This window comes from Pongo pygmaeus, chromosome 19, assembly GCF_028885625.2.
Source record: "Pongo pygmaeus isolate AG05252 chromosome 19, NHGRI_mPonPyg2-v2.0_pri, whole genome shotgun sequence".
Classification (NCBI taxonomy): Eukaryota; Metazoa; Chordata; class Mammalia; order Primates; family Hominidae; genus Pongo; species Pongo pygmaeus.
In genome coordinates this window covers 18,049,915-18,064,726 of record NC_072392.2, presented here as the reverse complement: position 1 = coordinate 18,064,726, position 14,812 = coordinate 18,049,915, and the positions used below count along the sequence as shown (strand labels likewise).

At 50.8% G+C, this 14,812-nt stretch overlaps 1 protein-coding gene across 2 annotated transcripts in view; it reads left to right on the top strand.

Annotated features, from left to right (window-relative positions):
• The window catches only part of MYO15A (myosin XVA), a 70,278-nt gene extending 55,466 nt beyond the window's left edge, over positions 1-14,812 (top strand). For both annotated transcript variants that reach the window (XM_054459178.2, XM_054459179.2), the window contains 6 exons: positions 1,922-2,082; positions 3,152-3,285; positions 7,155-7,288; positions 7,673-7,806; positions 9,298-9,438; positions 13,770-14,812. In XM_054459178.2, coding sequence (XP_054315153.1) covers positions 1,922-2,082; positions 3,152-3,285; positions 7,155-7,288; positions 7,673-7,806; positions 9,298-9,438; positions 13,770-13,871 — 806 coding nt within the window. In that variant the 3' untranslated portion in view covers positions 13,872-14,812. The remainder of the gene's footprint in view (positions 1-1,921; positions 2,083-3,151; positions 3,286-7,154; positions 7,289-7,672; positions 7,807-9,297; positions 9,439-13,769) is intronic.

The window sequence follows — 14,812 nt, the reverse complement described above, 5'->3', positions numbered from 1 at the left end:
AAGTCCAGCTAAGACATTAGGGGAGAATGGCAGGTAACAAAACGGTCCTAATAACTGATATTTATTGAACGGATGCTGTGCCCCAGGTACAATTCAGAGCATTTCAGGCTGGGTGTGGTGGCTCATGCCTGTAATCCCAGCACTTTGGGAGGCCGAGGCAGGTGGATCTCTTGAGGCCAGGAGTTCCAGAGCAGCCTGGCCAACATGGCGAAGACCCATCTCTACTAAAAATTAGCCAACCATGGTAGTGCGCACCTGTAATTTCAGCTACTCAGGAGGCTGAGGCACAATAATCACTTGAACCTTGGAGGCGGAGGTTGTAGTGAGCCATGATCATGCCACTGTACTCCAACCTAGGTGACGGAGTGAGACTCTATCTCAAAAAAAAAAAAAAAAAAAAAAAAAAAAAAAGCCAGGCGTGGTGGCTCACACCTGTAATCCCAGCACTTTGAGAGGCCGAGGCGGGTGGATCACCTAAGGTCGGGAGTTCGAGACCAGCCTGAGCAACATGGAGAAACTCCGTCTCTACTAAAAATACAGAATTAGCCAGGCATGGTGATGTTTGCCTGCTACTCGGGAGGGTGAGGCAGGAGGTTGCAGTGAGCTGAGATCATGCCATTGCACTCCAGCCTGGGCAACAAGAGCGAAACTCCATCTCAAAAAAAAAGCATTTCATTCTGTGAACTCTTTGAATCCCCACAACAACCTTATGAAGTGGATGGAGACTGTTAGCCTTTCCATTTACAGATGGGAAAACTGAGGCCCAGGGAGGCTGTATTAGTTTTCTATTGTTGCTATAACAGATTATCACAAATTTAGTGGCTTAAAAAACATAAATATATTACCTTATAATTCTGAAAGTCAGAAGTTCTAAAATGAAAATGGCCTCAGGGCCAGGTTCCTTCTGGAAGCTCTAGGGAAGAATCTGTTTCCTTTCCTTTTCCAGCTTCTAGAGGCTGCCCGCATTCCTTGGCCCATGGCCCTTTCCTCCATCTCCAAAGCCAGCAGTATAGAATCCTCAAATCTCTCTCCCTGCCAGCCTCTGCTTCTGGTCTCACATCTCTTCCTCTGATTCTGACCCTTCTGCTTTCCTCTTATGAGGACCCCTGTGCTGACGACGTTGGGCCTGCTTGGATAATCCTGGATCATCTCCATCTCCACATTCTTAACTTAATCACATCTGCAGAGTGCCTTTTGCCAGGAAAGTGACATATTCATAAGTTCTAGGGATTAGGACCTGGACCATCTTTGGAGGGGTCATTATTCAGCCTGCCACAGAAGTTGTGACTTACTCACAGTCACACAGTGGTAATCATGTAATCATACCAAACTCCCTCTCTTTGGTAAGGTTTTACTGCAGGTGTGAGATGGGTGGCAAAAATGTCAGTGCAAGAGAGAAAAACTTGAGCCTCTCCCAGGCTCAGACCCCAATCCTCCCCACCCCCACCTATGCCAGGTACCTGGCGAGGGGTCTCTCCTGAAGGAGGTCTGCAGAAAGGTACCCAATGGGTCTCATAGTGTGAGGCCTCTTGTGTTTGTCCTTGTTCCCAGCCTCCTCTGGAAAGGAGCCGGGCCTTCTCTGAGAATAATGCAGGGCACTTTCCCAGATCCAGGCAAGCCACACTTGGGGCACTCTTCAGGAGCCCCTCTTTCCCCAAGAGAAATGGAGCATTACTTAAAGCTTTGAATTGGAGTTATTACCATCTGTGGTCATCAACATTTCAATAAAACATAGGACACCCCATTCGACAAGCATGCTCTCCTTTAATGAGGAAGCTGTGTCCCAGAACAGGCAGGTGGCTTGCCCGAGGTGATACCTCACCTGGGTAGCAGATTGGGGTCTGCACACATGCTCTGTACAGGTGCACACATGTGTGTGCACACATGCCCCCACCCAGCCCTGCCTCCCTGCTCTCTGCAGGCCAGCATGTGTGCCCACTCAGTCGCCGTGCTTACATCCTGGATGTGGCCTCAGAGATGGAGCAGGTGGACGGCGGCTACATGCTCTGGTTCCGGCGTGTGCTCTGGGATCAGCCACTCAAGTTCGAGAATGAGCTATACGTGACCATGCACTACAACCAGGTCAGCACACGTAGGCTTCTCTGGACTCTGGGACCTTCTAGGCTCCCCCGGGCCTGTGAATCAGACTCCACAGCCTTGGTGGTTGAAGTGTTCATGATTCAGGCCCTGTGGATGTCTCTAACCCTGATGCCTCTGCTCCCCTATGTGGTCTCTTTGGAGAAGTCGAAACAGCCCTCACTACCTTTGAGGGCCTTTGCGCATGCCATCCCTCCATCTGCACTTCCCAGCTTACTTAAGTCCTTCCCAGCAAGCCACCCCGAAACAGCACCTCTTCCATTAGGCCTTCTTTGCGTTCCCCTTTCCTTCGGATGTCTTCCTCCTCTGAACATGGGCCTGTCCTTTGCTCCAATTGCTAAGCCAGGCTTTGCTAGTACTGTCACTTTTGTCTGTGTGTTATTCTTTGAGACTTAGAAGTCTTCTAAGTCAGGATCATGGAGCTTACAAAGTCTGGGTTTTCTCCTACTGTGCCAGTATGTGTGGAAGTGTTTGGACAGAAAGTGTGTGTTTTTGTGGAACTGGTGCCAAAACTTCAGGAATTGTACACAATATGGTCACGTAGATTTTGTGGCCACATGGTGTCACTGTTGAAGCATGGCCCTGTGCAGTCCGGCGCCATGCTACTCAACCTGAGGCTTGTGGACTGGCAAAAACGGGAGGCAAATCCTCAAGTCCCACCTCAGACCTCCTGCCTCAGAGCCTCAGGAGCCCAGCCTGGCTGGCTGTTTTGGCAAGCCCTCCTGTGGTTCAGGCACACTCAGTTTTGAGAAACAGCAGGCCTGATAGATACATGTCCACACTGCAGTGTTGATGCTCTGCTCTCACCAGCCAGCCCACATCCTACACGAGGTTGCTGTGGGGACTCCCTCATGGGCATCAAGGCCACAGCCCTCCCACATCACCCTTATGTGCTTCTGCCATCATTCCCCAAAACCCAGGAAAGTAATAGGCCATCCTACCCCAGAAGAGGATGGGGCTGCAATCATTAAACATGCATGTCCCCAGGTTCCCTGCAGCCAAGTGCCTGCATGCGTGCCTGCCTGGCAGCCCCTCACCCAGGTGCTCCCTGCAGGTCCTGCCTGAGTACCTGAAGGGACTCTTCAGCAGCGTGCCGGCCAGCCGGCCCAGCGAGCAGCTGCTGCAGCAGGTGTCCAAGCTGGCTTCACTGCAGCATCGCGCCAAGGACCACTTCTACCTGCCGAGCATGTGAGCACCTGCCCTCCTGTCTCAGCTGGGGTGGACAGGCAACCCTGCCTTCTCAGCCCACCTCCACCCTCCTCAGAGCTGGCAGTCCCCAGGCCCTCAGGCTCCCCTCTTATACCAGTGGGGCTGTCTGGGAAGGGGCTGTCCTTGCCTGGGGGCTGAAGTCTTCCAACTAGCCATAGGAGCTGGGATCCCGCCTCTGTTGCGCAAGTTGCTTCTGGCTGGTATTATTAGCTCAGAGCAAAGGTAATGATAAAAAAAGCTTTCAGGACACATGTTCCCTGTGGTCCAGGAAATACACGTGGCTATGCAGAAAGATTCAGCCACAAAAGCATTCAGTGCAATGCTGTTACAAGAGCAAAAGATCAGAAGTAACCTCAATATCCAGCAACAGGGAGTCGTCAAGTAAATTATGGGTGTTAGCCTTTATTTACTTATGTATTTAATTAATTATTGATTTTTTCTTTATTTTTTTAAAAACGATATACCACTTTTTATAGAGACGGGGTCTTGCTCTGTTGCCCAGGCTGAACTTTTTTATTTTTGTAGAAACAGGGTCTTGTGGCCGGGCGTGGTCGCTCATGCCTGTAATCCCAGCACTTTGGGAGGCCAAGGCGGGTGGATCACGAGGTCAGGAGATCGAGACCATCCTGGCTAACATGGTGAAACTCCGTCTCACTAAAACTACAAAAAATTAGCCAGGCATGGTGGCAGGCGCCTGTAGTCCCAGCTACTCGGGAGGCTGAGGCAGGAGAATGGCGTGAACCCGGGAGGCGGAGCTTGCAGTCCATGAGCCGAGATAGCGCCACTGCACTCCAACCTGGGCGACAGAGCAAGGCTCTGTCTCAAAAAAAAAAAAAAAAAAAGAAAGAAACAGGGGCTTGCTACTTTGCCCAGGCTGATCTTGAACACCTGGGCTCAAGTAACCCTCCTGCCTCAGCCTCCCAAAGCAGTGGGATTACAGGCATGAGCCACCCTGGCTGGCCTAGACAGCCTTTAAACTGATGTTCTCTAAGTTATAGTTAATGGTCACAGTGTAAATCAGTCATTCTTAAATTTTTGGTCTCAGGACCTTTTTACACTCTTGAAAAGAGGACCTTGGCTGGGTGCCGTGGCTCACGCTTGTAATCCCAGTACTTTGGGAGGCCGAGAAGGGCGGATCACCTGAGGTCAGGAGTTTGAGACCAGCCTGGCCAACATGGTGAAACCCCGTATCTACTAAAAAAAATAAAAATAATAAAATTAGCCAGGGATAGTGGCGGGTGCCTGTAATCCCAGCTACTCAGGAGGCTGAAGCAGGAGAATCACTTGAACCCCGGAGGTGGAGGTTGCAGTGAGCCGAGATTGTGCCACTGTTCTCCAGCCTGGGTGACAAGAGCGAAACTCTGTCTCAAAATAATAATAATAATAAAAAAAATAGGCTGGGCACAGTGGCTCACGCCTGTAACCCCAGCACTTTGGGAGGTCGAGGTGCGTGGATCACCTGAGGTCAGGGGTTCGAAACCATCCTGGCCAACATGGCAAAACCCATCTCTAATAAAAACACAAAATTAGCCGGGCATGGTGGCACATGCCTGTAATCCCAGCCACTTGGGAGGGTGAGGCAGGAGAATCGCTTGAAACTGGCAGGTGGAGGGAGGTTGTAGTGAGCCAAAATCACACCATTGCACTCCAGCCTGGGCAAGAAGAGCAAAACTCCGTTTCAGAATAATAATAATAATAATAATAATAATAATAATAACAGGACCTCGTGGCCAGGCGTGGTGGTGCACACCTGTAACGCCAGCTACTCGGGAGGCTGAGGCAGAATTGCTTGAACCCAAGAGGCAGAGGTTGCAGTGAGCTGAGATTGCACCACTACACTCCAGCCTGGGCAATAGAGTAAGACTCCGTCTCAAAAACAAAAAAAGTGGACCTCAAAGAGCTTTTGTTTATGTGGGTTATATCAATGAATATATTTACCCTGTTAAAATATTGATTTATTACTTCAGTTAAAAATAAAAATAATAAACCCACTAAATGTCAATAGAAATAAATTTTTATGAAAAATAACTCTATTTTCAAAAAAAATTTAGTGATTCATGGGCGTGGTGGCACATGCCTGTAGTCCCAGTAACTCGAGAAGCTGAGGTGGGAGGATCACTTGAGCCTGGGAGTTCGAGGCTGCAGTGAGCCGGGCTTGCACCACTGGACTCCAGCCTAGGTAACAGAGCAAGACCCTGTCTCAAAAAAAAAAAAAAAATTAGTGAGAATTTTACATTTTCAAAGCTCTGTACTTTTACATTTTCAAAGCTCTGTACTGTCTGACTTAAGGCAGCTGGCTTCCCAGATCTGCTTCTGCAGTCAGCCTGTTGCCATCTCATGTGTTATATAGCCTCTGGAAAACTCCACTGTACACTCGTGAGAGAACAAGAGAGAAAATGACAAGTTCCTAATGTGATGAAAATGATTTTCAACCCCCTCGACCACATTTTGAGAACCCCTGGAAAAAAGAATAGTAAGATGATGTCCATACCATGTATATTCCAGCGCCTGTAACACAGTAAGGGCTCAATGTGCAAAGCTCCTTATTTTTATTTTATTTTATTTTATTTTATTTTATTTATTTATTTTGAGACAGAGTTCTCTCTGTCACCCAGACTGGAGTGCAGTGACCCCATCACAGCTCACTGCAGCCTTGACCTCTTGGGCTCAAGTGATCCTCCCACCTCAGCCTCCCAAGTAGCTGGAATCACAAGTGTATGCCACAATGCCCAGCTAATTTTTAAATTTTTGTAGAGACGGGGGTCTTACCATGTTGACCAGACTGGTCTCGAACTCTTGGGCTCAAGTTACCCTCCCTCCTTTGCCTCCCAAAGTGTTGAGATTACAGGTGTAATCTCAACGCTAGCCACCACGCCTTGCCTAAAGCTCTTTTTTTAATGTATAATTTTAAGTGAAAAGAGCAGGAAGCGCATAAAGATATAATCCCAATCCTGGATGAAAATAATCATTGAGTTCTTACTTTTTGCAAGGGACTCTGCATCTGCATTATCTCAGCTATTCTTCCCAACTCCATTTTATTTTCCCCATTTACAGATAAGGCCCAGAGAGGTTATATGGCTTACTGAAGTCTAGCCAGCTAATGGTGGGGGAACTAGAATCCAAAACTGGAGAGGCTGGGTTCAGATGCCAGGCCCTTACCCCAGCGGTGGAAAGAAGGACAGATGTTACCCAGGGGATCTCTTGGGAGGAGGGGGTTCCCCTAGTTTTCTCCCAACCCTTCCTTCATCTGCAGCTCCAGCTGGTCAGGATGGGCTGGGACTGCTATTGGTATTTTCCAGATGTCCAAAGAGGTAAAGGGGCTACCTGAGGTAGCAGCCAGCATATGTCAGAGGGAAGAGGGCTGGGGCAAGCTGATGCCCAGGGGCCTCAGCCTGGAAGCCCAGCACTCCTCTGCTCAAGGCTCTGCACAGCCCTGTGGCTGCTTTGCCTACCCTGATGTTTCCTCTCACCCCTCTGGCTTTTGCTTCTCCTTGGGGGCAGAAGGTATGAAGGATGAAATTGCCTTGGGTTCACGTCTTGCCCCCATCAACCCATGCCACTAACTCACTCAGTCACTATGTGACCTTGAACTAGTCAGTGAACTTCTCAGAGCCTCAGTTCCCTTAACTGCAAACAGGGATCCTAGCGGTACTGGCCCCGGCCATGATTAAGCAGTACCAAGGCACTGTGGGCACCTCTACCCCACCTTCAGCCCATTTACACTCCCTAGCATTTAGTCTTCCAGGGAGGTGCATAGATCAGGTCTGCTCTGCATGCCTGCTGCACAGTGAGGATTGCCTGAGCCTGGGAGCTCACTCAGGACCTTTTTCCCCTTCCTCCGTACACAGGCGGGAAGTCCAAGAGTACATCCCAGCCCAGCTCTACCGTACAACGGCAGGCTCGACCTGGCTCAACCTGGTCAGCCAGCACCGGCAGCAGACACAGGCGCTCAGCCCCCACCAGGCCCGTGCCCAGTTTCTGGGTAAGAGCTGCAGGGCAGGGGAGGTGATCATAGGGGCTTTGCTGAGGCGGGTGGTCATGGAGAATGGGTATGGAGGCACCTCTTTCTTTGCACAAAGGCATTTTTCAGTGCCGGTCAAGCTGAGCACCTGCCTGGAGAAAACATGTCTTTACATTATGGAGATGTCACCTAGGCTCAAAGTGGCCCTGGGCAGAGGAAGAAGAGCTGCAAGCAGGGATAGAGGAAGAGGCCATGAGAAGGGAGGCCAGAGAGATGGGAGGAGACCCAGACCGAGGGCTTCTGCACTGGCTGGACACAGCCCAGAGAAGCTGTGCAGTTCAGGGCCATGGCTGTTGTCAGTGAGCCCTGCCCAGCACGTAACTGCCACCCCCTCTCCCTGCCCAGGCCTCCTCAGTGCCTTACCTATGTTCGGCTCCTCCTTCTTCTTCATCCAGAGCTGCAGCAACATTGCTGTGCCAGCCCCTTGCATCCTTGCCGTCAACCACAATGGCCTCAACTTTCTCAGCACAGAGACTCATGTGAGTGGCCTCAGCCTGGCACTGCCATCGCCACCCTCTGTTCCCTGGTCCCCTACCCCCTCCAAGGGGCCAAGACCTCCAGCCGCCGAAGCCCAGTTCCACTGCTTACCACCTTCATGATCTCAGGCAAGTCTCTTCCCTTCTCTGAGCCTTGCTTTCCTCATCTGGAAAACGAGGATAAGAGTTGAGCCCTACCCATAGGGCTGTTGTGAAGGTGAGATGAGGTAAAACATACCCTATGCACTCGAATAGTACATCTGTGTGCTTAGGCTGCCATAATAAAAGACCACAGACTGAGTAACTTAAACAAGAGAAGTTTATTTCTCACAATTCTGGAGGCTGGCGGTCCAAGGTCAAGGTGTCAGCAGGTTTGGTTTCTTTGGTGGTTTGCAGACAGCTGTCCTCGCTTTGTCCTCACATGGCCTTTCGTCTGTGTGCACACAACCCTGGTATCTCTTTGTGTATCCAAATTTCCTCTTATAAGGACATCTGTCATGTTGGAGTAGGGACCATCTTAACAGCTTCATTTTAACTTAGTCACCTCTTTAAAGGCCTTATTTCTAAATACATTCTGAGGCACTGGGAGTTAGGGTTTCAACATGGGAATTTGGTGGGGGACACAATTCAGCCCATAATAAGTAGGACCTGTTGCCCCCTTAGTTTTTGTTCCCAGAACTAGACCCTGCGACAGGGATTCCAGGGCAAGTGGTTGATTTAGAGTTGATTCCAGGAAACACAGGAGTGAAGAAGTGAGACAGGGAAGGGCTGGAGCCAGTAGAGGGGGTGTTAGCAAGCAAGTTGCTGATGTGGGCACCTGGAGGTCAGTCCAGCTGGGGAGCCCTGAGAGACAGACTAGAGCTTTCCTTCTCTCCTGGGGGTGAGGGAGCTGGGGTGTCCATTCAACACTTCCCATCTGTCATTAGCAAGAGCTTCTTTCTGAGGCATTAACTCTCTATCACTCTGACTTTCCCTGTATGTGGTCCAAGTTTGCTTCCTGGGTCAGAAAACAAGCCCCTAGACAGGCTAGGTACTTGACTCACATCTGCAGTCCTAGCACTTAGGGAAACAGAGGCAGGAGGATTCCTTGAGCCTAGGAGTTTGAGACTGGCCTGGGCAACACAGGAGGCCCCATTTTCCACAAAAAGGAAATTTAAAAAAGAGGTGGAGGTGTTCACAATAAGCAACTTTGATGTGAAGTTTAGGGCACAAATACCTCTCTATCCCAAGCACTTAGAGCACTTAGAACAGTGCCTGGTACATGATAGATGCATCATCTCATCAGTATTTGTTGAATCAATTTTACAGGTGAGGAAACTGAGGTCCAGAGAGGTAAAGTGATTTGCTCAAGGTCACGCAAGTCACTGGGGAACTGGTACTTGAACTGGAGTGAGTCTCCTGCCTCCTACAGATCTGATTTGCAGGGCAGGGGTAAGAGTGGTTGAGACTATCCTCGCCCACAGGCCTGTCCGGCCCCTCTCCTCCTACTCCCAGGAATTGATGGTGAAGTTCCCCCTGAAGGAGATCCAGTCGACGCGGACCCAGCGGCCCACGGCCAACTCCAGCTACCCCTACGTGGAGATTGCGCTGGGGGACATGGCGGCCCAGCGCGCCTTGCAGCTGCAGCTGGAGCAGGTGGGCCCAGTGCTCAGCCCAACATTCCACTCACTGGGCCCTTCTCTGGGCATGGCTCCAAGATAGGTCAGGTCCCTGCCATGCCCCAGGGAGTATCCAGGCCAGTGCATGGGACAGAACCAACCACAGCACAGCACAAAACTGCAGATCATTATGGGTGGTCATCCAGGGAAGCAACTTGGCAGTGGGAACACAGGAAAGGGCAGTATGGAGCCATAGAAGGTTGATGAGAGGGCAAGGACACTAGAGGTTTGAGAAAGTTCACCTGGGCTGAGATGTGGAGGCTGGATTGTAGGCCCCAGGATTGAGGGTGGAGAAACTGGGCTTCCTGTGTGACAGATGGTGAAACAGACCCACCTGCCCTGTGCCTTCCTATGTTTGCAGCAACTGTGGCTGTTACTTAAAAGGCAGGGGTGAGACAGGCACTGTGGCTCATGCCTGTAATCCCAGCACTCTGGGAGGCTGAGGCAAGGCAAGAGGATCACTTGAGCCCAGAAGTTTGAGACCAGGCAACATAGTAAGACCTAGTCTCTGCAAAAATTAAAAAAAAAAAAGTGCCTGTAGTCCTAGCTATACAGGAGGCTGAGGCGGGAGGATTGCTTGAGCCCAGGAGTTGGAGTTCAAGGCTGCAGTGAGCTGTGATGGTGCCACTGCACTCCAGCCTGGGTGACAAAGTGAGACCCCATCTCTAAAATAAAATGTAAAAAAGCATGGATGACCTCTAGACTCCTGTCCAAGTCTCACACCCGCCTGGGGTCAGGGCAGGACTAGCATTTTCACCCCACCGAAGAGATAGGATTCAGGCCCAGAGAAGATGCAGAATTGAGGTTGACACCCACATGTCTGCCCTGTCCAGCCTGTAACATCACCCCTCCAGGTGTGGGCCCAGCACCACTCCCATGACAGGGCCTGTCTTGGAGGGGGTGATTTCCCAGGGCAAGAGAGATACCCCTTGAACCCCTCCTGGGTTCAAGCGGTAATCCCACCTCAACCTCCCAAGTAGCTGGGACTGCAGGCGCATGCCACCATGCTTGGCTAATTTTTGTATTTTTAGCAGAGATAGGGTTTCACCATTTTGGCCAGGTTGGTCTTGAACTCCTGACCTCAAGTGATCCATCCACCTCAGCTTCCCAAAGTGTAGGGAGGGGCGTACATGTGTAAACCGCCACTCCTGGCCCTCTAGACAATCTCTAAACGTTGCTGAGTCTGGGTCTCTCCCCAGGGCACCCTATCTGATACTGAGGCTTTCAAAACCATGTCTACCATCACAGCATCCATACTTCTACCCCTGCCCAGACTACCTGAGCTCCAGGCTCCCTCAGCATCCCCCTTGGAGACCAACAGTCCTCTCCAGCTTTCCTCCCGACCCTCCCAGGCACTCAGGCCCCACATCTGGGAGTCCTTCCCACCCCTGTCCCTTCCTCCCATGGCCTCTGTGGCCTCCTCTCCCGCCTCCCCCGTCTCTGCTCATTCCTCCAGCCACCCTGGCTCCCTTGTGCTGAGCTTATTCTCCCTGCCCTGGGCCCTCTGCCCTCACTGTCCTCTCCACCTGGAATGCTCTTCCTTGATTCATCACAGGGCCCATTCTCTCCCTTTATTTGGGTTTCAGCACAAATATCACCTTTTTCTAGAAGCTTTCCCTAACCCTCCTCCCTAAGAACTCACGATCCCTGCCCCCATAGCCCTACTTATGGCTTGGAAATCATTTAGTTATTTGTTTATGTGTTGTCTCCTTATATTAGTCTGTTTTACGTTGCTATAAAGGAATACCCGAGGCTGCATAATTTACAAAGAAAAGAGGTTTATCTGGCTCACGGTTCTGCAGGCTGTGCAAGAAGCGTGGCACCAGCATCTGCTTGGCTTCTGTGGAGGCCTCAGGAAGCTTTTACTCAAGGCAGGAGGCAAAGGGGAAGCAGGCACATCACGTGGCAAGAGAGGGAACAAGAGAGAGAGGGCCCAAACAGCCATCTCTCGTGTGAACTATTAGAGTGAGGACTCACTCATTACCTTGGGTAACCAAGCCATTCATGAGGGATTTGCCTCCATGACCCAACACCTCCCACCAGGCCCTGTCTCCAACATTGGGGATCACATTTCTTCTCTTTTCTTTTTTTTTTTTTTTTGAGACAGTGTCTTGCTCTGTTGCCTAGGCTGGAGTAATCTCGACTCACTACAACCTCTGCTTCCCCAGTTCAAGTGATTCTTCTGCCTCAGCCTCCCAAATACCAGGATTACAGGCATGTGCCACCACGCCCGGCTATTTTTTTGTATTTTAGTAGAGACGGGGTTTCACTATGTTGGCCAGGCTGGTCTCAAACTCCTGGCCTCAAGTGATCCACCCGCCTTGGCCTCCCAAACTGCCGGAATTACAGGCATGAGCCACCATGCCTGGCTGGGGATCACATTTCAACATGAGATTTGGAAGGGACAAATATCCAAACTGTATCATTCCCCCATCAGAATGTCAGCTCCAAGAGAGCAGGACCAAATCCATCTTGTTCATGCTGTGTCCATAACTCAGTGCCTGGCACATAGTAGATGCTCAATACATATTTGTTGGTTGCATGGGTGGGTGGGTGGGTGGATAGATGGATGAAGGCCTCTTTGGTTTTCCCACTTCCTTGCAACACGTCCTGACCTCCTTATGCTGCCCTCTCTGCCTCTGGCCTGTATGTGTCAGGGGCTACATTCATTCACTCATTCAGCATAGATCCACTGAGCATCTCTGTGTAGCAAAGATACTGAAGTGACTAAGACCCCCTCAGCTCTGGCCCTCACAGAGCCTCAGGTCTCAGATATAAAATATACCTTGATCAGTGCTGGGAGGGTATACAGGGGACCTGAGCTATCTGGGAGGTAATCAGGGAGAGCTTCCAGGAGGAGGTGATGTCTGAGTGCAGCAGTGTTGCACCAACAGACCTGGGTCCCTATCCTGCCTACCTTTGACAGGCTGTGTGAGGGGATCTTGAGGCGTCCCTGATTCTCACTGAGCCTCAGGTTCCACACTGTCAAATGCAGCAACAATCCCAGCAAGGCCTAGTACATGGCAGCATGTGGGTAGGTAAAGGATTGGCTGGAGGAGAAGACTCCATTTGCACACGCTGATTTAATTAGTTGAGGTGGCCCCCAAGGCAGGGCCAGCACAGCTAACCTCAACAGAGAGCACTTCAGAGTGTGATCCTCAAGCCTCTTACCATCCAGGTTCAAATCCCACCACCTACCAGTTGTGCAGTCTGGAGCTTCAAGGCTCGGTGCCTCAGTTTCCCCACCTGTGGAATGGGATATAATAGCTCCTGTCTCTTAGAGACACTGTGGGGGTTAAAACAGGTAGGACACATCAGGCCTTTAGGACAAGGCCTGGCACACAGTTAACACTCAGAGTGCGCCTCTAACATGATTTTATCCTTTCTCAAAGCAGCTTCCCTGGGGGGATTCCAACAATGGCTTTCGTCTGAGAACCACATTCACAGATTGATTTGCGCAATTCCCTGATGCCTTCCCCTACCCCGCTCCAATTGGGAGCACTAAGCCTGGGTCACTGCCCATTGTGCACTGTGGGAGCCAGGCGGTAACCATGGCAACAGACAGTTAGAAACTGTTACCATTTATTGATTGGATTCATATTTTTTAAATCTAAAGAATTTACACGTGGCCAGGCGCGGTGGCTCACGCCTGTAATCCCAGCACTTTGGGAGGCCGAGGCGGGCAGATCATGAGGTCAAGAGATGGAGACCATCCTAGCCAACGTGGTGAAACCCCGTCTCTACTAAAAATACAAAAATTAGCTGGGCGTGGTGGTGCATACCTGTAGTCTCAGCTACTCGGGAGGCTGAGGCAGGAGAATCGCTTATACCTGGGAGGCGGAGGTTGCAGTGAGCCGAGATCGCGCCATTGCACTCCAGCCTGGCGACAGAGCGAAACTCCGTCTAGGAAAAAAAAAAAAAAAGAATTTACGTGCAATAAAGCCTCACTGAATCCTCAACACAGCCCTGTCTGTGAGGCAGGCCCCTGGTCAATTGAGACCTTACAGATGAGGCCACTGAGGCTCAGAGAGGTGAAGCAATAGACCCTGGGTCACACAGCTCACACGGAGCAAAGCTGGAAGAGGCACTTGGTCTCCTGCTTGCTTACCCCTTGCAGCCCACACCCCACCATTCGGCCTTCCAGCTCTTCATGCTCCTCTCAGGCCCTGGGGGAGGTGGGGACAAGGGTTCCTGCATGAATGATGGTCTCCACCTATCTCCCAACCACCTCTCCATTCTGTACTTCCCACCCCAAGGTAAGAGCTGGGGAAGTGTTGGATGGGCGTGGACTGTCACTGTCACCTGCAGGGACTGGAACTGTGTCGTGTGGTGGCCGTGCATGTGGAGAACCTGCTCAGTGCCCATGAGAAGCGGCTCACATTGCCCCCCAGCGAGATCACCCTGCTCTGACCCAGCCCCCAGCCCTCCAGTACTTCTGCCAGAAGCCTCACTGTGTGGCCTCAGAGAAATCACTGGACCTCTCAGGATCAATGACCCCTGTAAGGGGCCAGAGCCGTGGAGGACACTAAGAGGAGGCAGGAAGAGCAACTCAAATACCCAAGAACACAAGAAGACCCATCCTGAATTGGGATGGAATGGCAGCATGCAGACTTGGGTCAGATAGCAGGAGGAACTTTCAAAAGTCTGGCCCACTGTGCAGTGGAGCAGAAGGCAGGACTGTGAGGCCTTCTGCCATGTACCGATTGCAGACCCTGCCCCTAACTCCTGCCTATGACACAGAAGCCCCACACCAGTTGTCTAGATGAACTGGACTCTGCCTTTGGTTTACTCAGGGTCTGATGTTGGAATCTGCCGCAACTGCACACCCCAGCCCCTACATGTCCTCCTAAGGGGCCCCTCCTTGTGCTGCCAGTCAGCCTGGATTTCTGGTCGTTGGTTATTTCTGTGCAAACAAAAGGTGTGCCTGGCAGCCATTTCTCCATGGAGTTGCTAAGTGGCTGGAAAACAAGCCTGAGGGAGGAGGCAAGAGTTGGAGTTACCTTAGGCCCCCGATTCACTGCCTACGAACAGGAACAGACCATCCCCCACTCCTTGGGTATCCCCAACCCCAGACCCCCATCACTTGATGGGCCACACAAGTTTGAGAGTAGTACAAGGGAGAAGTTTGGGAAAAGCCTTCTTGGAAAATGGGACATTAGCATTGAGTTTTGAAAGATGAGTAGGAGTTTGCTAAGAATAGATGGAAGACAGCGGGATAAACATTCCAGAGAAAATCGTGTTTGTTCCCTGCTGTATCTTCCAGAACCTAGGAGGATGCCTAACAGAGAGTAAGCACTTAAAAAATATTTGTCATATGAATGAAAAAATAAACGAATCAATGTTGATAGAAA